Below are 24289 nucleotides of genomic sequence, written 5' to 3' on the forward strand. Positions count from 1 at the left end.
AGCTTCCTACATACTGCAAATGTGCTTCAGTTCTGCCTGGAATGAGAGGGGATGGTTACATCTCCCCTTCAGTCCTTGGCCATTAGGATGTGATTGCTAGTTGGAGTCAGTGGTGACTGAGTTCTTTATGAAAAAGTATCAAACTGTTTCCAGTTGATGATTTTTGGTTTCTACACATCTGGGCCAGATTTTAATGTGTCCCTTGCAGGTGAAAGACAATCCCCAGAATGTTGTTGTAGCCTGATAGGCTAATATACTAATATATAGTAGCCATATATCATGAGATTCAAAGCTGTGAAAATGTAAAAGATTTGGGAAAACTTAGGATAAAAGACTGTCCTAAAAATACCAGTTGGCTCTCTTTTCTCCTAGACAAACCTAGAAATGAAGGGAAACCATGTGCTCCCATTTCTCTGACTCCCAAGAAAAAGTAGTTAATATAGAATTAATGAGATTTTTAAAAATTATAACACTGAAAATAAGTGGACTAGTGATGTATTAGGAAAGTACTCCAAAGACTTAGTGGCTGAGAGGCATTGCACCTAGGGGAAACTAAAAGTGACAAATGTGATTAGAAACGAGGAGTCGAAATGCTTCCACATTGTTTTCATCCCTCCCCTCATGGGTGGGGGAGGGATAGCTCAGTGGTTTGCACATTGGCCTGCTAAACCCAGGGTTGTGAGTTCAATCTTTGATGGGGGCCACTTAGAGATCTGGGGCAAAAATTGATCCTGCTAGTGAAGGCAGGGGGCTGGACTCAATGACCTTTCAAAGTCCTTTCCAGTTCTAGGAGATTGGTATATCTCCAATTATTACTTATTATCTTTAGTATGTGCAGTGTCACCTAAAGTATTTTAATGTTCTAGACAATCTGATAGCTGCACCACAGAGCTGCATTGCAATTGCTACATTTAAAAACAAATCTGGAGGAAAGAGAACAAAGAGAAACTGCTTTACAGTATCCCACAGGGCAGTATTTAATGATTTGCACATTTCAAATAGAAAATAGAAGGCAGGAGGGAAAAAGATGATGGGAATGGAAGGAAACAAAATAAATGTTGTCATCCCCCAAAAGCACATGGTTTCTCAAAATATGGGAGTTTCATTTCTTCTCTTCAATATTTGCATATTCCTATCAGTACACTTATCATCAGTACAAGATATTTTGTGTACGGTATTTTCTAGAACAGGCAATGCATGTGAATCTCCGCAGACACATAGTCACTAGGCAGCTCTCCACCTGCATGAGATTCTGCAGCTCTCTCTGCATTCTAAATGCAAACTCCAGCACTCAGATGAGACATTCTGTAGATTTGTGACAATTCTCTGTGGGGTTGTGGGTATATAAAACAAGGAAGGGCTTTCACTCTGACAGAGATGTTACAATCAACACCTGACAGTGATACAAGGCATGAGAAGGGACTGCACCATTTCATCATATGTGGCATGCATCTCAGGTTTGCTGGACTCATATTTTGGAGAGGTCTGCTATTTTAATAGTATACATTACTATAGCACTGGTACCTTTTGTCCAGGATCTCCTGTGCCTTTTGGGCCTCTTGGTCCTGGATAGCCTGGCAGCCCTGGAGGTCCCTAGCACAACACCAGAGAAATAGTGAGTAGTTTCTTAAACCATGAGAAAGAAAGGAGTTTCATCCCTAGCTTCAAATTTCCACATTTTTGCTATTGGATATTTTTGTCAGAAGCTTAACATTATTTACATGTACTGAAGAGTGGTTTCCCTTAAATACCAAGAAGGACACCGAAGGAACAGACAGGTTGGTAGGAGAGACAGTCACAAAATCCAAAGCAGGGCAAGGGCATGACTCTCAGTGTCAAAAGCATCTGAGAAATCCAGGAGGATGGGGTACAGGTCCTTAGATTTAGCCAAGCTGATAGGGTTGCCCACCCTCCAGGATTGGTCTGGCATCTCCAGGAATTAAAGATTAATCTTTAATGAAAGTTTATGTCATGTGACTAAATCTCCAGGAATATGTCCAACCAAAATTGGCAACCCTACAAGCTGAGTTTGTTAGAGATGTTGGTGGCAGCAGTTTCAGTGGCATGAGGGGGATCCAGGATGGAGGTGAAGGATTGGAACTTGAAGGAATGGTTATAGACGGTGTGTTCTAATTTTGAAGGTGACCAGGAGAAGGGAGATGAAGTGAGGTAATTGGAGATGTGGGGATAAGGTGGGGGACAAGAGTGGGTTTTTAGATATGGGAAGCTATAGTATCTTTGAACTGTGAGGGGAAAGACACCAGATGAGTATGAGAGGGGAAAGGTTGGGGGTGAGGGAGAGGGTGAGTGGGGGAAGTCATGAGGCAGGAGGGGATGGGATCACTTGCTTTCTAGCAGGAGTAGTGTCACTAAAAAACCCAAACATCATGCCCAGTGGTAATTATTTGCAGGATTATGCCTGTATTTAGGAAAGGGAAGGGGTTAGTTGGTTGTTTTTTTTAAATAAACAAGGAAACTAAGACGTTAGAGGCCTCCAAAATGTAAACAAAATGTTCCTGTTACTTCAAATGAGAGAGAAACCTAACTGGTTCTAGACCCTTCAAAGCAGCAAACTCCCATAACTAATACCCACATAACTATTGTTATACATGAAATTATTCATGTTACTTGGGACACCAAGTACAGTATCTAATTGCCATTAAGAAATTACATAGAATAACACATACTGGTGCACCTGGATAGCCATCTCCTTTTGGTCCAGGTAGCCCACGTGCTCCAGTTAGTCCTGGGTTACCCTGAATACAAATGAAAAATTGTATCAGCAACTGGACAGTAAATAACATTGACACACAAGATATACTGACAAACAAATATATGAAGAAACTATTGGGGACAATAGAGCACGGTGTTGCCAGCTCTTGTGATTTTATTGCAAATCTCACATTACTTGTGTGTGTGTATGAGGCAGGGAGGTTGTTGTTATTTGATTTGTACAGCCTCTTCTGGAATTGAGAGATTCCAGGAGAACCTCAGGTTTCATTTTTTTTAAAAGTATGTTCCTAGGCACAGTGGTTGCAGAGAAGAGTTTGAAAATGTGAAGTGAGTGCACCCTAAAGGCTCAGAAACCAGGAGGCCAACAAAAAGGATTATTATTTTAAAAAAACCTCATGATTGTCTTATTAATCTCCTGACTATTTGGGGCTTGACTCATGATGTTCTAGCACTGGAGGCTCGCAATACTGAGAATATGACATGTCAGCCTCAACTTGTCTTGGATTATGTGGTATGTCTGATTTTTTTTTCCAGGTAAATCAGCCTCCAGGTTCAACAGTACTCCAGTGCCAGACAGGGCCCCTGGGGGGGGGAGTGGGGCAATTTGCCCCAGGCCCCGGGCCCCACGGGGGCCCCAAGAGCCTTGGCCCAGCAGCGGTCCAGGTCTTCGGTGGCATTTCGGCGGTGGGGGCCCTTCAGTCACTCCGGGTCTTTGGCGGCATTTCAGCGGTGGGGGGCCCTTCAGTGCTGCCGAAGACACAGAGCAAATGAAGGGCCTCCCGCCACTGAAATGCTACGAAAGGCCCAGACCCCTGCCGGGTGAGTACAAGCACCGCAGCTCCCCCGCTTTGCTCCAGGCCCCTGAATCCTCTGGGCGGCCCTGGAGCCAGACAGTGCTTTGTGGGGAAGAGAGAGAGAAATTCTTGCACATTCTATCTCCTTTGATTCAGGGGGAAAATGCACTGAATCAGGAGATCATGAGTTTTTAGCTCACATCTCCCACTGCTTATATTTCTGTGCATTTCAAAAGCAATTCCACACTCTAGGAATACAATTCTCTTCCTCCTTCCACACTGCCATTTTGAAGTAAATTTATTGAGTTTGCACTAGATCACTTCTTGCAGAGCCGAAGAAAGAACCCCAGTTTCCTTCATTCAGCCACACTGCCTTTCAGAATAAATGGCAAATTCAATATACTTAGCCATCCTGTCTGTAACTACTAGACTACAAGCCCCGTTCATGGACAGGCATGGATCGTGATCCTCCAACATTCTACTGTTATCTAGCAGTTGTGCAAACTACCTGCAATGCATAGGTGCTGGAACTAGGAGTGCTGCGGGTGCTGCACGGGCTTGAAGTGGTTTCCATTATATACAGAGTTTATAGTCTGGTTCAATGGCTCTCAGCATCCCCACTATAAACATTGTTCCAGCACCCCTGCTGCAAAGTGTGTTAATTCCCCCTTTTATTGGCTGGGCCACATATAGCATAACAGTTAATCTTTAACTCAAGTGGTAAAAGTATGTGCTGAGAATCTGAAAGTTCAAATCCTGTTGCTGAGCCTTAGGCTAAGGCGAGTCCTTGCAAGAGTGAGTTTCTGTTTTTCCGAGTTTCTGTAAGAAGATCACTGACAGAAACAGATGAGCAGTGTTGAAGATGAAATTCAAAATGAATCATGCTATACTAGATATGATTGTGACAGATCTGAGCTAGCCAGTGACAGAACAGAACAAGAGCTGGTAACTTGGGATAAAAGGGAGGATGGAAAAGGGGAGGATTTAGCTTTAGAAGTTCCTACTTAGATTGACATCTTTAAGTGAGGTGCACTGAAGTGAAGGTACTCTTAGTAATAATTCTGTACATTACTAACTCTAAAACATTTTTCTTTCAGTATTTGGACTTACAGTCTGTAAACAGATACAGATAAAATCATCTACATTTCTTGGATAGCTCTTTTGAAAGACCACATGTCCAGAACACCAAGGATATGCATATAGTGGCTCTAAACCATCGCTGGGTTTTTAAGAGACTTGGTGCAGTACAAAAATCACAATGTAATAGCCTGCACAAGACTGTGGAAAATACTTATCATGGTTCTCAGGTACAGAAGTCTAATAGTGGTTTTGATAACAACCCTAATTTATTATTTTAGTTCAACTACTATAAAGGAATAATGATGGAAGTCCAAACTTTCATTTTCCCCTCAGAAAATATGTCTACTTAGTGCTTAATACTTGTACATAATAAAGGATGCACTAATACACGTAGTCAACCTAATAATTTTTTATTCTTTTTAAGAAAAGGGAAATCATGAATCATAAGTTCATTTCTCTATTTTTAGTTCAAATTCCAGTGCTGTAAAGAGCTGCCAAACATATGTTTCCATTTAACCTTAGCAGACCAGTACAAACATGTTAACATGTTCTCTTCTATAAAAGCTGGGGATTTTGCCAAACAGCTGCTTGCTGCTGTTAAAAAAGCAGTTCAATTATATTCCTATGCTTCAGAATATTCAATTTATTCTATCCCAAATCTTTCATAACTGCACCTAAACTAGAAGCGTTATATGATCCAGGTCAATTAGCCTCTATGGCAGCTTCACCACCAAGTTCCATGAATCTTCTAGACCCCATAGCCATCAAGGCTAACTGCCAAGTACCACTGCTTGTATCTGTGGAGTACCTAGTTAAGTATTATGCACTTCTCCTTTCTATTTTTTAGTATTAATTTGTATTATCATAGTGCTTAGGAGACCATGGACCAGGGATCCATTGCGTTAGGTGCTATACAAACACAGAACAAGAGATAATAGCTGGGTATAGACAGATGGGTAGTACGAGGAAACGGTGAGACGATATTGGTCAGCGGGATAGGCAAAGGTCTAGCATAACAACTGCCTAGCCATTGTCAAGTTTATTGTAACCATCAAAGCAAAGAAGAATTTTAGAGAAGGGATGTGGTGAACAATGAAGTGACTTCAGAGACGTTTACAGGAATTTCTTCTCAAGCATGAGGGGAAGTGAGGGAGAAAGCACAAAGATGCTTGTCTGAAAATTTAACAAGCAGGCGATGGAGGCTGGCATCATAGGTTAATTGTGGGCAGGAGTATACCTTATTCCATTCATTCCCCAAATCAGTAATGCAGGGACAGCATGGGCATTCATCTCCATTGCCTTGCACTCTATCTAGTCATTCATACCTGTGCAAAGTAAGTTAAAACATTACAACTGGTATGATTTGAGATTTCTGATTTAGAAGTATTTTATATCAACTTTGTTTTCATTTTGCTCAAGTGTAAATAATTAAACAAAATGCAAGACAGTGGAGAATCAGACCTTATTAATTGTGAGAGGAAAATAACATGACACCAATAGGCATGTAGGGCCAGATGTTCAGCTGGTAGATTTATGGTGACTTAGACCTTGCAGAAAATCTGGCCCCTAGTATATTTCAACTTCACTGCTCAGGGAGCTGATGATGTTTGGAGCCTTTATCATTGTGGACCAATTTTTCAGAAGTGGTTTCTAAGTGGTTTCTAAGTCTGTATTCCCAGAACTGTGTGTCCAAATTTTTGGAAATGGAATTTCAGATGCTCAAGGTTTTGCATATCAAAAATTTAAATGTGTGTGTGTGTGAACTGGGTAGGAAGATTATCAGTGGGAAAGCTGGCCCTCTACCAGTGGTTCAAGATCCAGCTCAGGCTACATTTCCAATTGAGCCCAAGAGCAATGCATCCTGGGACACATAGTAAGAGGAACCCTGGGAGCTATAGGCTGGACACCAGTGTGTGCTGGGAAAGGGGGGGCAGGGTTATGAAAGTGCTCCCTTTCTGCTATAAAGGAAAGATTAAGGAAGAGACTAGATTTATTGTGGGGGTCTCACTAAGAAGGGAACATGACCTGTTGAATGTTTCTGTGCAAAAAACCTTAGCAGGAAGCATAGGTGCTGGAACAAGGGGTGTGGTGGGTGCTGCAGCACCCCTTGGCTTGAAGTGGTTTCCATTATAGACAGGGTTTACAGTTTGGTTCAATGGCTCTCAGCACCCCCACAATAAAAATTGTTCCAGCGCCACTGGCAGGAAGGTTGAAAGAGCCTGGGAAGAGACCTAGAGGAACAGTCTTCAGGCTGGTGAAAGTTCTCTGAGGGGGGCCTAGTATTTGGGGCTAGAAAACTAGAGGCTCAGGGAGAGCAGGAGCTACCTATAGCTCTCCAGAAAGTGTTGGAAAAGTTGAGTGGTAAGGCTGCTTGTGAGCTCATGGGTGTAGAGAGCGAGCCCCTGCACAACAGGGTGAAGATTTTGGAATTTTCTTTGCCCCAAAAGAGAAGGAGGTTTTTGGGACTGGGCCAGAGAGCTAAGCCATCATACCAAGAAAAGGAAAGCTGAGACTCTCTCCACATGTATTACCACAAAGAGAAGGTAAGCCACTACTATATCTAAATACTCAATGGAAGTGCGCCAATTATGCAAACCTGCTTGAGGACACAAATGCAGAGTCTTGGTTGAGGCCGCTCTGAAACTGCCCAAATGTCTCTGATACTTTACAGCTAAATTGCGTATAATTGAGTCTGAAAAAAAAAACCTCATTTTGTAACATGGCTTAAAATTCAAACTAGTTAAACTTAAAGAAATGTGAGGCCTTTCAATGGTTTTGTTTCTTCCCCTCACAGTGATCCCTTTGGGGCCTTATATTCAGGAATTTGCAGAATTCCATCTTTTCACACCTATTCAATGTGTATATATGTCTTCTAGGACAAAATGAGACTTTTTAGTCTAGCAACTCTCTGATCTAAATCTCATCTTGATCTAATTCAGTCACTGCTGTTTCTGTTCTCTCCCAGTGCTATGCAGAAAATATGAATGAATGTGAACTGTGCTAGATTCAACTTGCCTTAGACAAAAGTGGCATTGATACACAGTGTGATGGTGAATGCAGGGGCGGCTCCAGACTCCAGCACGCCAAGCGCGTGCTTGGGGCGGCATGCTGCGGGGGGCGCTCTGCCGATCGCCGGGAGGGTCCGCTGGTCCCGCGCAGCTTCGGTGGATGCGCGGGACCAGCACACCCTCCGCAGGCACGCCTGCGGGAGGTCCCCCGGAGCCGCGGGACCAGCGACCGGCAGAGCGCCTCCTGCGGCATGCCGCCCTGCTTGGGGTGGCGAAATATCTAGAGCCGCCCCTGGGTGAATGTGCCATCTATTGGAAAGGTATGTCAGATATTTGTCAGATACTTGGATTTATAGTCATGTAATGATGTTTAACTCATTACCACTCCTGCAGTCTCAAATGTTTACAGTAACACATTTTACTTCAGTGCAATTATGCTGACTTACACCAACTGGCCCATCTCAACCCCCCAAATGGAGGTTTCACCACAGGTCGATTTTTACATTGAAGGAATGGTATCTTTTGGTCTGTAAATGACTGTCTTTTAATGATGTCTGAAGTCCAAAACCATAGCAATGGGCTCCAATGGATTTCTAATTTGTAAAAGTAGTGAGCATTAACATGAAATAAGTTGATATCTGTTATCTAGGCCACAATCCTACAGATATTTATATACATGATTCAAGTTAAGCACATATGTAAGTATCTGGAGGATCGTGATCTTAGATTTTTAGTTCTTTAGACTGGAGACTGTCTCATTTCTATTTTTGTAGAGCCCCCAGCACAATAGGGTCCCTGTTTGATTGAGGCGTCTGGAAACTACTGTAATTATAGGTTGTCCAACACTTCTCATTAGAAGATTCTATTTTCAATTGTTTAGAACTTGGCCACGCTCCAACCATTTGGGCAGAATTTTTTTCATGCTGAGTGTCTGTTGCAGGCTGAATTTTTGGGGGCAAATTTCAGCCAAAAAAGTTCATCTGTGTCTGAGAACAAGGCTAGAGGAAAAGAGCTTGTTTTCCCCATGTTAAAAGATCCTAGCAGCCTCTTCTTTGAAAAGCTCTATCACCCCCAGGCTTTGGATCAGAGATTTGAATTCTGGAAGGTGGCCTCTGTGTCAAGGATATGCCTTTTCTATCTCCAAAAAATCTGCCAAAATTTGGCCAAGTTACAAACCTTTGCAAACAGTGGATTTTCAGAAGACACTCCTTAGATTTTAATGCTAAAGTCTCTGAAGATTGTCTACTCTGGAACTGCTCCTACCTTGGGCTGAGCCCACACCTGCCTCCCCGGCTCTGCACAGCACAGCACAGCAGTCTTCCTCCCCCTGCTCCTGGTACAGCCATGATGGTCATCCACCAGTCACAGAGGAGGAAGATTGATTGGGGGAGGGGTTGCTCAGACCGTGGAGCTGTTTTCTGGTCCCTCATATTACATCTCCAGCTAGAGTTCCTCTGGGCAGTGTCCACTGGTTCTTTGGACCCCTTTGAGGAGAAGTGGGCATGGTCTGAGGTTCTTTGCTTGGTGCCCCCCTCTGGATCACTTCTTTTAGCCCGATGGTCCTCACTCCCACCCCTGTTTTTTCGTTTCTTGTCATCTATATTAACATGCTGACTGGGCTCATAATTCCTCTTCATCTGAGGAGGCGCAGCCCTTTAGTTTTGGGTGGGCCAAGGCCCGCCTGCCCCAATACCTGCAACAGGTATTCCACATCTAACTTTGATCTTTTCCCAAAGGCATCTCTTGCACATTATATCTTGCTCCATACTGCTAGGAGGCTATTACTGTTTGTTAAGCCTTCTCTGGGTGATCTTTCAATATATAGTGCTCCTCTTACAAAACAATTCCCCAGAATACTTGGTATGAAATAATACACCACATATACCAAATTTCTGGTTTGTTTGTTTTTAACAGAGTTTTAACACAACTTATATTACTGAGTGTGGCTAAAAATGTAACAACTCTTTCAATTTTATTGAGATTGTTTTGTGATATTTGGTGCTTTTTTCAGAGCACCAGCTGCCGGAATCCAGAAATTGTATGAGAATCTGTTTTCATTTAAAAGAAAATGTAAGTTTCTATCTGTGATAGGGCTGAGAAGGAATACACAGCCTGATAGAGTTAACGAGCACCTGATGCCAATTAGATCATCCAGCATCACCTGACAGAAGGAGGGCCAGGGTTAACTGAGAAGGAAGTCCAGCTGGGAGGGGCTGGGAGAGCACTATAAAATCAGCAAGCTGAACACCGAAAGGGGCTGGGAGGCTATAGCTGGGGCTACAGTGGCTGAGTCTGGACGAGCCTTTGGCTAGGCAAAGTGATAGGGAAGAGATAACAAATGAAACTGAAACCAGGCTGGACAATGAAAATAGGGAACAAAGAAAAGGGTAGATTTTTCTGGAACCAGAAGAAGGACCAGCAAATAGGAAGGCAGGAAAAGGAAATGGGCAAAATTGCATAACAGTAAAACCCCTAGGTAAGGGCATAATGATAGGGGATATCAGCCCCCTGAAGACTGCAGAGTGGAGAAGAAAAAATGCTGGAGATGGCAGAGACTTGTTTTTTGTTTTTACATTCCACTAACCAGTCAGGAAGTTTCTTAAGATAAAGGTGCTAGGTAAAATAAGCTGTAAACTACTCAGATTCCTCACAGAAATAAGAGTGGTAGCACATGGTGTGCTAGCTGAAATGTCAGAAGAGGAAATAAAGCAAGGAATAGGTGAAGATAAGGTGATAACAGCTAAGAGACTAATTAGCATAAGAAGCAGTGATAGCAAGTCTCACCAGTTGTGCTGGTTACTCTTATGGGAAGGATGCTACCAGAGTAATGGTAGGGTATCAGATATTCTGGACTAAGCCCTTTAGTCTTCCTCCTATGAGATGCTACAGGTTCCAAAGATTTGGACATGTAGCAAATAATTGCAAAGGGAAACTACAGTGTAGTAAGTGTGAAGATAAACATCCATTGGATAATTGTGAGGAAGGGACAGAACAAAATGTTGCAACTGTGGAGGAAAACACGGCTCAGCATATGGAGGATGGACCAAGGCAAAACAAACTAGAGAAATAAAAAAACCCACAAAATTATTGATAACATCTCATATGCAGAAGCTGCTAGAAGATATCTAAAAGACAAAAGAGGGGAAACAAAGAACCTGACACGGGAAAGGGAATAGCCAGCAACAAATTAATGAGAAGGAAGTAATGAGTGATTTCAAACAAACAAAGAGACTAATTGTGTTTGATTGAAATAATAAAGAAAATACAGAAAATGAGAACTATAATCAAAGTGACTGAAAAGTACCTACAGGCTAGCAACCTTAATAAAGGAAATATTGAAGGTTAAACAATTGTGGTGACTATTTTCAGCTGGAATACCCATAGCCTAATAGCGCATGGGCAGGAATTAAAGAAAATTGATATGAAAACAAAGCCTGCTATAATATGCATGCAAGAGACTTGGCTAATAGAAAAACTAGACTATAAAATCCTGGGATATGGTGTATATATAGACATGATAGAGAAATTGGAAAGTGTGGGGATGTCTGCACCTTCATTAAAAAGGACCTGAACTACCCTGAAATAGAGATTAAAAAGCTAAATATTGAGTATTATGCTACTGACATACCAATACAAAACAATTCTACCTCTCTATGACTTTACAATGCCCATAACTCATGCAGAAAACAAGAGGCTATGGCCTGAAAGAATTAATTGCAGATGTCACATACCCGCTCATTATTTGTGGTAATCTGAATTGTCAGAACAGAGTGTGAGGAAAGTCAGAAAAATTATAATGATAAAATGTTTAGAACAATTATGTGAAGAGAATAAATTCAGTACAGCTGATGGAAGCTTCTCATGCCTGGATCTGGGAATAGCTTCTAGTAATAGCAAGTATAACCATAGCTGGGAAATTTACAGAGGAGGGAATGGCTAGTGACCAATTCCTCACATAATTACATTTCAAGGAAAAGGTAATACAGAAGATGAGGATAATATCCTCACTCGGAATCTCTTAAAAAAAAAAAAAGCAAATGAGAAGATATTGAGGAATTCTATAATAATGTTACTAAAAGAATCATAAAGCCAGCTATTCCTAGGATGCCAACACTACCTAAAGATAGGGAAAGAATTACATGGTGGAACAAGGAATGTGAAATAGTAATTTGGGAAAAGAATAAGAAATACAAGACAGCAAAAAATTCCCTAAATAGCAAGGACTTAATGAAATATAAAGCAAGTAAGGCAGTTGCACAAAGAACTATAGAAAGAGAAAAATGGAGAGCACACTGTGGGAAGTAAATATACACCAATACAGCAGAAGTATATAAACAAATTAGGAAAATGAATGGAATAAAGGGTAAACCACATAAACCAAGCATTGCATGGACATGGAGTAATAAGCTCCAACAAAGAAAAAGCGGAAATTCTGGCCAAAAAGTCAGTGACGATGAGGATCAGAGGATAGAAATTAGAGAGAGGAAGAAATGTTTATTAATGATTAAAGATGATGAAGAGGTGGGAGGAGGATGTGGGTGTTATTTTAAATGAAAACTTTGATACCGACAACTCCAAAAAGCAGTACTAAGGCACAAAAGCACTGCACGAGGCGAGTATGAAATAAGTTTTGAAATGCTTAAACACTTAAGCAAGGAAAGCTTGAGGGTGTGTGACTGGGGTCCTAGTCGGGGCCAGCTGAGATCACTCAATGAGGGTGAACTGCAAAGAATGGGGTAGACAAACCCCAGAGCTGGTGGATAATTCAATACTTCAATTTACCAAGCCAGCACTAAACAGCTTCTGTTATACCTTACTGGTTATTCAGCAGTCCAAACAACACAATTCCCTTGAAGTGACCCAGCCTCAGGCCTCCATCCAGGTACTAAAGTCAAATATGATGCAGATTTCTGAAATCTTATCATATAAAAGAAAAGGTTCTACCAGTCCGAAAGGACCAGACACATTACCTCCCAGGTTAATGAATATTCCAGATCTTATCCAAATACACTCTACAGCCAGTTCTTATTAACTAAACTAATTGGAAAAAAAAAACAAAGAGAGAGAGAGTATGGTTAAAAGATTAATGTACATACAGACATGAGTTCAATTCTTAAGGTTCAGATTCATAGCAGAGATGGTAGTTGCAAAGAGTTCTTCCAGAAATCGTTCATAGGTTCTAGTTCAATGTCCAATATCATTGCAAGGTGTTCCAGCTTAGGACTGGGATTTCAGTCCTTATGTCTTAAGCTTCCCCGGTATGAAGCCTCAAGCAGATCTGAGATGACAGAATCAGGACCCAATGGTCTTTTATACAGTTTTCTAGAATCCACTTGACCATACAGTCCTGGATAAACTATAGGCTTCTGATATAACCTTCTGTTATAACCCAGAGGGAGTGAACCTAACAGGTAATGATCAAGTGATCTCTCTCCTACCATCCATCTCCACCCTCTGACAAACAGAGGCTAGCGACACCATTCCTTACCCATCCTGGCTAATAACCATTAATGGACTTTTAATGTCCATGCATTTATCTGTTTCCTAGCGACTGGCTCCATGGGGTCTCTCACAAACTGGAGACAGTGCTGTGGGGTTGTCTTTAGCATAGCTTATGTACATACTCCACGAACTGAGCATTTGAGCTTGTTCCAGAATCTGGGATGAGCCTATGTTGTGAAAACTGAAATACTCAAAATAGCACATGCATATGAATGGACACAGGATGCTAAAATTAAATTAACCCAGGGGTTCTCAAACTGGGGGTCAGAACCCCTCAGGGGGGTCATGAGGTTATTACTGGGGATCACGAGCTGTCAGCCTCCATCTCAAACCCTGCTTTGCCTCCAGCATTTATAATAGTGTTAAATATATTAAAAAGTATTTTCAATTTATAAGGGGGGGGTCGCACTCAGAGATTTGCTATGTGAAAAGGGTCACCAGGACAAAAGTTTGAGAACCACTGAATTAACCCCTCTGAAGCCTTGGGGAATGCAGGGGGGGGTCTCCCTTGGTAGGGTTGGGAAGGGGGTAGGTGGTGTAGCATATTGTTCTTCTCATGTGATCTCCCCCAGTGGCTAATTTTAAATGAAGCTACCTCCCCTGACATGAATCTCCCTATGGCACTGAAATTAAATATAGACTATAATTTGGCATTTGAGAAGTGAAAGGGATGGCCCTGCCCCCATCTGACTCCCACCCACTTCCTGCTCCCCAACTGCCCGCCCCCCTCAGAATCCCCGACCCATCCTGCTCCTTGCCCCCTCACCATCCCCCAGAGACCCCCACCACCACCACCCCAGGACCCCATCCCTGCTCCCTGTCCCCTGACTGCCCTGACCCCTATCCCACCTACCCCGCTGAGTCCTGAAAGACCCCTGAAACGCCCACGATCCTGCTCCCTCCCTGTCCCCTGACTGTCCCTGGGACTCCCTGCCCCTTATCCAACCCCCCGCCCCCAGCTCTGGCCCTGGTCTTTTACCCCGGCTCCCCCTCACCCAGAGCCTCAGCACGTCGCATCCAGGAGCATCCCTGAACAGTGGTGCAGCATGGCTCTAGTGGGGCCTGAGCAACTCCCCACTCGGCCTGGAGCTCGCAGCCCCGCCCCCTTACTATGCGGCTCTGAGCAGGGAGGAGCTCAGGCCCCGCTGGAGGCACACTGCAGCTGTTCAAGGACGCTCTTGGATGTGCCGAGGCGGGGTCAAGCCGGGGTGGGAGCCTCAGCTGTTCTCTTGGGGGGGGGGCCTGCAGAGCCTGGGGCCTGGGGCAAATCACCCCACTTGCCCCCCCCCTCTGGGCGGCCCTGGAAGGGCAACAAAAATGGTTAGGGGTACAGAACAACTTCCATATGAAGAGAGATTAAAAGACTGGGTCTGTTCCTCTTAGAAAAGAGAAGAGTGAAGGGGGATATGATAGAGGTCTATAAAATCATGTATGGGATGGAGAAAGTGAACAGGGAAGTGTTTGTTTACTCCTGCACATAACACACAAAGCAGGGGGTCACCCAATGAAATTAATAAAACAAACAAAAGGAAGTATTTCTTCACAGAACACACAGTCAACCTGTGGAACTCGTTGGCAGGGGATGGGGTGAAGGCTAAAAGTATAACTGGGTTCAAAAAAGAATTAGATAAGTTTATGGAAGATAGATCCATCAATGGCTATTAGCCAAGCTGGTCAGGGACGCAACCCCATACTCCAACTATCCCTAAACCTCTGACTGTCAGAATCTGGAACGGATGACAAGGAATGGATCACTCAAAAATTGCCCTTTTCTATTCATTCCCTCTGAAGCATCTGGCACCGACCACTGTTGGAACACAGGATAGTGGGCTAGATGGACCACTGGTCTGGCCCAGAGTGGCCGTTCTTATGTTCTTAAATACAAATATGGAAAGCTTTTTCTAATATATATTCAATTGCAAATGGAACTCCAGAAGGGAGCATAAGTAGCCTAACCTTTTTTAACATCATGATAAATGACTTCCCTAATGGAGTAAGTAGAGATCACATTATTTGCTGATTACTGTGCCAAATGGACTTAAAGCAGAAACCTTGAAAGTGCTGCCAAAAGAATCAACGATGCACTTCAGAGAAGTGCAGAATGAGGAAACGAGGAGTTTCAAATCATCCATAGGCAAAATTAAGGGAATGATCTTCACATCAAGGAAAATCCAAAAAGATGACCAACAGATAAATATAGTGGAAAACTTACAAATTCTTAGGTATGATATTTGATAACAAGCTCACTTGGATGGACCATACTGGAAATATTAAAGATAAGTGCAAAGGTAGAATTAACTTACTTAAAAGTATCTCTGGAACATTCTGGGGAGTAGATAAGAAAATGGTGGAAATGCTATACAGAGCACTAACAAGACCAGTTATTGAGTATGGATGCTATTCAAGCATAGGCATTGCAGTGCACATGTGGTGCCTTCACTATTAAGACTGTGTGTACTCCAAATAGTAGCTAGTGAAATGCCTATCTTTCTAAGAATGAGACTCCTAGAATTAGCCTCTTGCGCCAAAGTAGTAGGTAATAGCAAAATGACAACAGAAGTGGATAAAGGATTGTAATGAAAATAAATGATTGAAAGAGACCAAAATCTATAGCTATGGGAAAATACTCAATCATTGGTAAACCATTCCCCCTGAGATAGACATAAAATTATATAATGAAATAAATTAAAGATGAAGACTGGTAAATATACAAGATTTAGCAAACCAATGTATATGTATAAGTGGGGACACTATTGCCAGATATATATATATATATATATTTTGAAAGTACATACCTTCAAAAGAGGAGGGAACAAGAAGAGAGGGAACAGCTTTCTGCATGACCTCACTCAGACTCAAAAAAGCTGTAAAACTAACTTTGTATCTGTCTTCACAGCTGAGCTAACAGAGATTATGTTAGCACTAAATTGGGCTTTGGATGTATGTGCTACCGTGGCCATCCTGTCTGACTTCTTATCAGGGCTGCAGGCAATTTACAATGGTAAGTCTGACAGTGGAAATGATATTCTTGATGAAATATTAATGCTAACAACCAAACTGGTGCAACTGGATATAACCATATGTAGTGAGGCGGCCTGGCTCCCGGCGGCCCCTGAGAGAGAGGAACCGGAACAACCCCCTCAGTGGGTGGAGCCACTGCCACCTGTTCCCGCCCCCCGGAAGTCAAGGGGCGGAACAGGAAGTATAAAAGCCCGGCCTCAGCACTCAGTTGGAGCCCAGCGGCCGGAGAGGACGGACGCTCCTGGTCGGGCTCCCGCTGGACCGAGCCTGCCCCGAGCCCGGTACCCTGAGGTGGACGGACCGAGCCTGCCCCGAGCCAGGTACCCTGAGGTGGACGGGCCGAGCCTGCCCCGAGCCAGGTACCCTGAGGTGGACGGGCCGAGCCTGCCCCGAGCCCGATACCCCGAGGAGCAGCCCGACCTAGACCGTCTTCAGCCCGCCGAGGAGCCCATGGTATGGGACCCCGCTGCCGAGCCCAGCGGGGAGCAGGTACCCGAGGAGGGGGAGATGGAGTGTAGCCCAGGGGTAGCCGACCCATGTCCGGCTGAGGGCACCGACGTGCCCATGTCAGTGTGTTGCGGCTAGGATCCCCACTGACTGCAGCAGATCCACGCCGCTGCTAGGGCCCCGGGTTGGGACACAGTGAAGTGGGTGGGCCTGTGTCCCCCCCTGCCACCCCACTCACGGGTGGCAGACTCCCCCTCCTACCAGCATTCAGGCAGAGAAGCCTGCACTTACCTGGGCTTCCTGAACTACTGTTACAGCTCAGCTCCTGCTACAAGGACCTGAGCCTTGAACTATTCTTTGTTGCCCCACCCTGACTAAGGGCCTGGGCCTCCTGAACTGCTGCCCCAGCTCAGCTCCTGCTACAAGGACCTGAGCCTTGAACTATTGTTACTGCTCAGCTCCGGCTGTAAGGACCTGAGCCTGAACTGGAACTTTGCCCCCCGCCTGATTGAGGGCCTGGGCTTCTGAGACTGAGACTGCTGCTGTTTTCCTGAGGCAGGACCTGAGCCTTGAACTATTATTACTGCTCAGCTCCGGCTGTAAGGAGCTGAGCCTAGAACTGCTGTGTTGCTGCCCCGCCCTGATTGAGGGCCTGGGCTTAGCTCATTAACTTTGGGGTGCTCAGCCTGCAGGAAGGACCTGAGCCCCCTGGACCCTTGTGTGGTGCCCAGCCCTGAGCTGGGGCTCGGGCTTGGTGACTGCTCCGCCCTGGCTGCGAGGACTGGTGCCGAGAGCCGGTTTGCCGCCCCGCCCTGACTGAGGGCCGGGGTTTATTGACTGTGTTACTGCTCAGCCTGCAGAAAGGATCTGAGCCTGGAACTAGTGTTTGCTGCCCCGCCCTGCCTGAGGGCCGGACCCATTACAGTGACCGTGTGCCTTCTGTTTCAGCCCCTGCCTGAGGGGCGGGGCCCTGAGGCCTTCAGAACCCGAAGACTGATCCAGGCCGTGTAGTGAGGCGGCCTGGCTCCCGGCGGCCCCTGAGAGGGCCCGGCCCCGTACCGGACTATTACACCATAGTAATAGCTTTGATCCTGGGGCAAACAGGCAATTAATTGATGAACAGGCAAAGTGCTAATAAACACAAACAAGCTGACCTAGGAATCCCCTGAAGCAAACTGGAATTTAAACACCTAATCAAAAATGAGTTAAGGAGGGAATGGCACAAACTGGAGAAACAAAACAAGGGTGGGTGTGGGGGGGGAATTTCAAGAAGTAAATCCAACAGCTGAAAATGTTGATTATAATCCAAGATCCTGAAAGGAAGAGCAAAAGGACCCTATTTAGAATTCTAACAGGGCATTGTGGATTAAATAGTAATTTATTTCTAATTAATATGCACAAAGATGAATTATTTGTAACATGTAATGTTCAGGAAACGATAGATCATATCCTTTGGAATTGTATAGACTGTATGTTTGTAAAGAAACTAAGAGGCCTTACAGTAACAAAATGTTCCTTGCAGCATCTATCAAGAATCTAAGGAAAACAGGGCCCACTGGAAAAAAAGCTCTTTTGCGATTCTTTAAGAATATCAGGAAAAGTGCAAGTGCATGGTAGTCATAGAATCAGGAAGTGTGTCTGCTGTGACGCAAAGGGGAGTGGAGGCGGAAGGGGAAGAAGGCTGCAGAGAGAAGGTCTGCTGTCACTCCCTAGAGGGAAAGGGAGTTAGCCAGGGACAAAGAGGAGATCCAGGGGGAGAGTAAGCCCTGGGGTCCTGCCCTGGACTGGGGAGTTTGACAAGAGGCTGAGAAGGGTGAAGTAGCCACTGTGAGCAGAGGAATCTCCAGTGGTAAATCCAGAGATAGACAAGAAGATGGAGAGGTGGGGTAGGAAGGAACCAAGGGAAACAGCAACAAGATCTGAGACTGAGCAGACCTATACTGCTAGTTATATGGTCCCTGGACTGTAACCTGAGTATTGGTAGGCCTGAGTTCTCCTACCAACCACTGAGAAGGTGTCACAGGACCTAGAGATGGAACATCAGACCATCTGAGGCAGCATCTGGACAGTTTGTATGGTAGGACTTTGTTACCCCAGAAGGGGTGGACTACTATATAGTGTCCTGGCCAGAGTCATGGAAGGAGAGAGGGATTACAGTGCAAGCAACTGATGGCAGTGGGCACCAAATGAGATGAGAGCTAATTCCCAGACCTAGGCATAAGAAGGGCACTTGTGGTGAATGGACTCCTTTGCACTAGCCCTCATAAATACAGATAAAAGCTTGAACATTTGAACCAAATGCCCCCTAAAGGCTCTGGGACAGAATATACCTCTGTATTCACACCCTACACACTATTGTTGTACTCTTTGTACAAAAAGTATGCCTTGTAAGGTATCATTTGAAAACTCAGAATTTGCTGGTCAGTATTGTTCAGGTAAAATATGTGGCAACATCGTATGTGAAGTTGTAAAGTTCCCCTGTATGATCTTATCAACACATGTTCCAAATCCCACAGCCCTGCCCAAACAGAAGTTGGCAAACGGGTCTGTCCTAAACAAAGGAATGTGTGCTTGCCTTAATTAGCATTTAAGCAGTAAATGGAGTCATCAAGTTGGAAGGGAAAACAAAGGAAGTTCAAACGGATGGGGAAATAAGCGCAATATCCTTTCACATAGAGTCTTTGGGCTTGTCTACACTTACAGCCCTACAGCTATACCCTGTAGCACTAAGTGAAGATGCTATCTGTGCCAATGGGAGAGCTTAGGCATAGGTGCTCCATCTCCCTGAGAGGCGGTAGCTATGTGAATGAGAGAAGCCCTCCCATTGACATAACAGTGTCCACACTGGGAGTTCGGTCAACTGGTACTTGGGTGTGGATTTTCCAGTACAGGACACGTCTGGGGGAAGATCTGGGACTGAGAGTATGTTGGGGGTCACCCTGCAGTATAACCCAGGCTGGTGAGAGCCAAGGTATAGCTGGCAGGCTGCAGTTACACACAGACACTCAAGGTGTGGCTTGCATCCTGGAAGGCTGCTTGTGAGCAGCCCACATGGAAGCTACTATACCATGGCATTATAAAGCACCCAAGGTTGTAGGGCAGGACTGACACAGCCCCCCATTTGTCTGGATTGTACCCCTGGTATGTCTCAGGCTCCAAAACCAGTAGGCAAATAAAGAGCCCAAACGTTTTAATTTTTTTTTAAATACTCATGACTTTTTTTGATTGCTTGGGGTTGCAACACTTGAACATAGGAACAGGTCAGTCCCTCTAACCCAGTATCCTGTCTTCCTACAGTAGCCAATGCCAAGTGTCCCAGAGGGAATGAACAGATCAGGTAATCATTAAGTGATCCATCCCCTGTTGCACGTTCTGGCAAACAGAGGCTAGGGACATCCCTGCCCATCCTGGCTAACAGTCACAACTATAACTGTTAGACATTTGTCACAAGCTCGAAGTGCAGACAAGCCTTAATGTGGGGTGGAGGGTGAAACTCACAGGAATGGAACAAAGATCACACGAGAGGACGAAAAGTAGAGAAATGTGAGGGACTAACTTTGACCAGAAGAGGGATCTCTTGTAGAGATTTTGCAGAACCGGGTGTGTGAGAGAGACATGTAATCTGTTTTACATTTCTCAAACTGGTCAGAAGCGTATTAAATAGCTAGATTCAGTTTGGAATGATGGAGCTGAGGTATCAGCCAGTTTGGGTTTTTCAAAACCACTCAACCATATTTTTTTCTTTGAAATAGTTAATATTTCTCACATTTCTTTTCAACCAAACATGAAATAAAGAAACATGCTACATACCATTGGTCCCATTATTGAATCTCCAGGATTTCCATCACTTCCTGGTAGCCCAATTGCTCCTGGCTCCCCCTACACAAAAAATGTTATTATTTATTGTCTTCACTCTAGGTTTTGCAGAAAAGAACCGGCTTCATGTATTCACTTATTTTGACACCAAAATGACAGTGACTGAAGGTCTAAACAGGAAGCTACCAATATTTTAGGAAAAACTCTCCTTCTACTTCACTACTAATCTCCCTGGACATGCTATTTTGTGAAAAAAAATGTAACGTCAAAAGTGCTAGTTGTCCCTTTGAGAACTAATTCCAAACACTTCTTTTCATTAAAGAACAAGGGTTAAAATAGTGCTAATCAACCAATGGGCCACATTCACCTGTGTTTTATGCCTGCTCCTGCCAGTGTAAATCAGGGCACAAGACTGCTGCCAAAAAGCTGTTGTGTTGGTATAAAGTGAGCAAAACCTCTCTCCTGCCAGATTGCCCTACAGGAGGGTCAGTATTGCCCAGAAAGTGGCCAGTGCTGGTCCTGGAAAGGGGTTGTGGCAAAGCAAGCCAGAAACTGAAATGATTCAGCTCACCTCTGTTGCAGACTTTCCACATGGGGCTTCTGAGGAGCCCCAGAAAGAAACTTGAGTTTCTGTTGAATATTGCTTGCTATAGTGGGTGGACTTCTTCTCCTCTGTACTCACTGACGGCTTGATAGATAGTTGGTTTGCTGGATGCTACCAAGCTTAGCTTTGAGCTTTTATCACATAATTAAGATAGCAGTACCTCCCTGTAGCATTGGGGCTTAACCTAGACCAACAACTATATTTCCCCCCACCCCTTCTTTGGGATCTCTCAAAGATATTAATTTTCAGTAGAAAGTTTGCAATTTATCAACACCATCAGAAAGCACCAGTAGGAGCTCAAGTAACATTCCTAAAGATTATTGTTGCTTACATAAATCAATCACTGAGCTGCTGCAACCAACTTCAAAACTATGGGGACACAGCATATTCCATAGAGTGCAAGATAGCTATCTAATTGTTCATTTCAAAAGTACAGCTGAAGTTACTATAGCCAAGCCAGCAACAGGTAGGAGACTGTCTATTTGCCAAGAGACAGTAAGAGCTGTATTCATACCTTTGTGGTTCCAAAATAACTGTCCAATGAATGCTACCAAAGCTGTTCAGTATCAGAGGGGTAGCCGTGTTAGTCTCTATCCACAAAAACAATGAGGAGTCCAATGGCACCTTAAAGACTAACAGATTTATTTGGGTATAAGCTTTTGTGGGTAAAAACCTCACTTCTTCAGATGCATGACCGAAGATCCATGCATCTGAAGAAGTAAGTTTTTTACCCATGAAAGCTTATGCCCAAATAAATCTATTAGTCTTTAAGGTGCCACTGGACTCCTCATTGTTGAAGCTGTTCAGCTGTTTGATATACAGCAGTTGCCAACAATGGCCAAACTGGGATGACCTCTTAGAGCCTGAGATGTTCCCAGAGTTGAATGGTATGCAAACTCACTGTGTTAGAAACTGCTTCATCTGACTTCACCACTGTAGAATGCTGGGAGGCTTCCAGGGCAAATTTACTAATCATTGTGCTTGCCAAAGAATTCAGAGAAGCTGAACTTCCATTCATCCCAATATATCAGGGAGAAATAATGGGTGGCCTAGCAAGAAACTTCTCTAAGTAATAGAGGGACAATGAGAAAAAGATTTGTCCATTTCCTAGAAAGTTCTTCCTGAAAGAATAACTTGGTGTTTACAATTACAGTAAGCCATTTGTTTTGTCAGATCACATCACTCAGAGGAGAACCTGATCCAAGTAAAATCAGTGGAATGACTTCAATAGGCTTAGCAGCTGGGCCACACTACTATGCAACTGAGATGAAAGGGAGTTTTGTCTGAGAGTCAAAAACCTCAGGATTTGACTCTGCCCATCAAAAAAAACTTCACTGTTGCATAGTCTAGCCTGCCCTCCTAGCAAAATATCTCACCTTTCCAAGCTGGGAACAGTAACAGTAACAGGAATTCTCCTCGCTCACTGTAAATATAGATGGCAGTGTCTGTTTCAAGTGGGGGAGGGAGGAAAGGACTTTAGAAGCCCATATCTTCATACCTATCACATACAGCAAGGCCAGAATCCTGGGATTTGTACTACACCCCATTGGCCCAGTCAAAGAATGGCAAATTAACAAGACAGCAGGCACCACAACCACAATGGAGACTGTATATGTTGTTCAAGGATGGAAGACAATGGGATATAAATGGCCCCAAATTATAATATGAGTCATTTTTTTGGTTCCAGGGTGATATTAAATAGTCTCAATACAAAATAATTATTCAGGGTTGGCCCCCTTCAGACCAGCCACTAGAATTCACCCCACCTCTGAATTCTCTACCCTCCCCTCAACCATGAGGGTAGCAAGAGAAGAGTAGGTACATGTAGAAGGTACATGAAGAAGAGAGTCTGAGAGCACTACGCTTCTTCTTCCAGGATAATAGGGTCCACCAACCATCTTCTGGGTGTGTCACTCATATTTACCTTTGGGAGCTGCCCCTTTGAGCTTCTCACCTGAGCTGGCCACTGCCCCCAAATTGCAATGAATTTATGTGTAAACTTAACTTTTAGTTTCTGCCCTTACTCCCTAATAACCTATGAGTAGGCCTCCAGGATGCTGCAAGGAAGGCACAAAAACTCAGACCACCTGACACCTGATGTTCTTGCCCCAGAGGAAAAATTCCTTCCCAATCTCAGACTGGCAATCGGCCACACCCACAGCATCTTGGAAACACAGTTCAAACAATACCTCCATTATCAGGCAGGGCAGCAATGAAAGAAGAATGGCTGCTGTATGCTCTGAGGGCTTAATATACAGGAAGAGAGGAGTGAAGACAATCAACTCTCCTTTTTCCCTTGTCCCACAGCCTACCCAATAGTAGCAGAGAGAGGTGGAGAATCTCTTGTCCCTCTCTCTGTCCACGCACATCTCAGTGTGAGTTTTGGGGTAGGAAGAGGAAAGTCTGTAAGGCCCCTTAGCAGCCAAGCCTATTCCTCCCTTCCTCCCAGAATCTCAGAGGTTTCTTCCCTGCTGGGCTAATCAGACATGCTGAGCCAGTGGGTGGTATTCTATTACAAAAGGCTGAACATAAACCTTTTAGCTTTTTCAGTAGACATATGAAGTCTCAGCTTTTACAGGGCCATTCTGACAAAAGTTACCTTCAATGAAATGACAAAACAGTTATTCTCCTCTATGAAATAAGCCACAGTACAACAGAAGACAGGCATACATCTGTATTAAACTAATTGGGCTAAATCCGCCTTTATTTCTACCATTGCAACTTTAGTTCCATTAACCTGAGTAGAGAGGTATAATCGTTACTGAGTACAAAATGTTCAATATTTTGGCTCCAGCAGACAAATCTCAGATGATTTACCTTTGGTCCAGGTGGTCCACGAATGGATGGCCCAGGGTTACCAACTGAGCCTTTATTTCCAGGCTCACCCTACAATGAAACAATACAATATAAGTATAAAGTAAATACTTCCTGTATATGTACTAATTTATTTATTGTTCAACTCTTAGTATAAAATAGTCAAAATATTTCAGATCAAATGGGTAATATTTGATGAAAAAACATAAATCAATCTATTTTTCCTCAAATTTGCAAACCGTAACAAACCTCTTGAGGAACATAGACTGAACTTCAAGTCTGAAATGAAGACTGATTGAACAACAAATCTGAAAAAAAATTAATGCTAACTCTTGTGGTGGTGGTTGTTTCTTTGCTCAGCTAATAGAGCTATTTTATTATACAAGTGTGTGATTTGAGTGGCTTCAGTGTGCAGGGCAGATATATATAATAAATTATACATCAAACAACATCAAAAGAATGTTAAGGTT

The 24289-nt window shown here is 43.8% G+C and overlaps 1 protein-coding gene across 1 annotated transcript in view; it reads right to left on the reverse strand.

Annotated features, from left to right (window-relative positions):
* The window catches only part of COL28A1 (collagen type XXVIII alpha 1 chain), a 113201-nt gene that overhangs the window by 42142 nt on the left and 46770 nt on the right, over window positions 1-24289 (reverse strand). The window contains exons 22-25 of the mRNA XM_039521098.1: window positions 23823-23891; window positions 20396-20464; window positions 2688-2756; window positions 1525-1593 (exon numbers count right to left, since the gene is read on the reverse strand). Of these exons, the coding sequence (XP_039377032.1) occupies window positions 1525-1593; window positions 2688-2756; window positions 20396-20464; window positions 23823-23891 (276 nt within the window). The remainder of the gene's footprint in view (window positions 1-1524; window positions 1594-2687; window positions 2757-20395; window positions 20465-23822; window positions 23892-24289) is intronic.

The sequence above is a fragment of the Mauremys reevesii genome, linkage group 2 (assembly GCF_016161935.1).
Source record: "Mauremys reevesii isolate NIE-2019 linkage group 2, ASM1616193v1, whole genome shotgun sequence".
In the NCBI taxonomy this organism is placed as follows: Eukaryota; Metazoa; Chordata; order Testudines; family Geoemydidae; genus Mauremys; species Mauremys reevesii.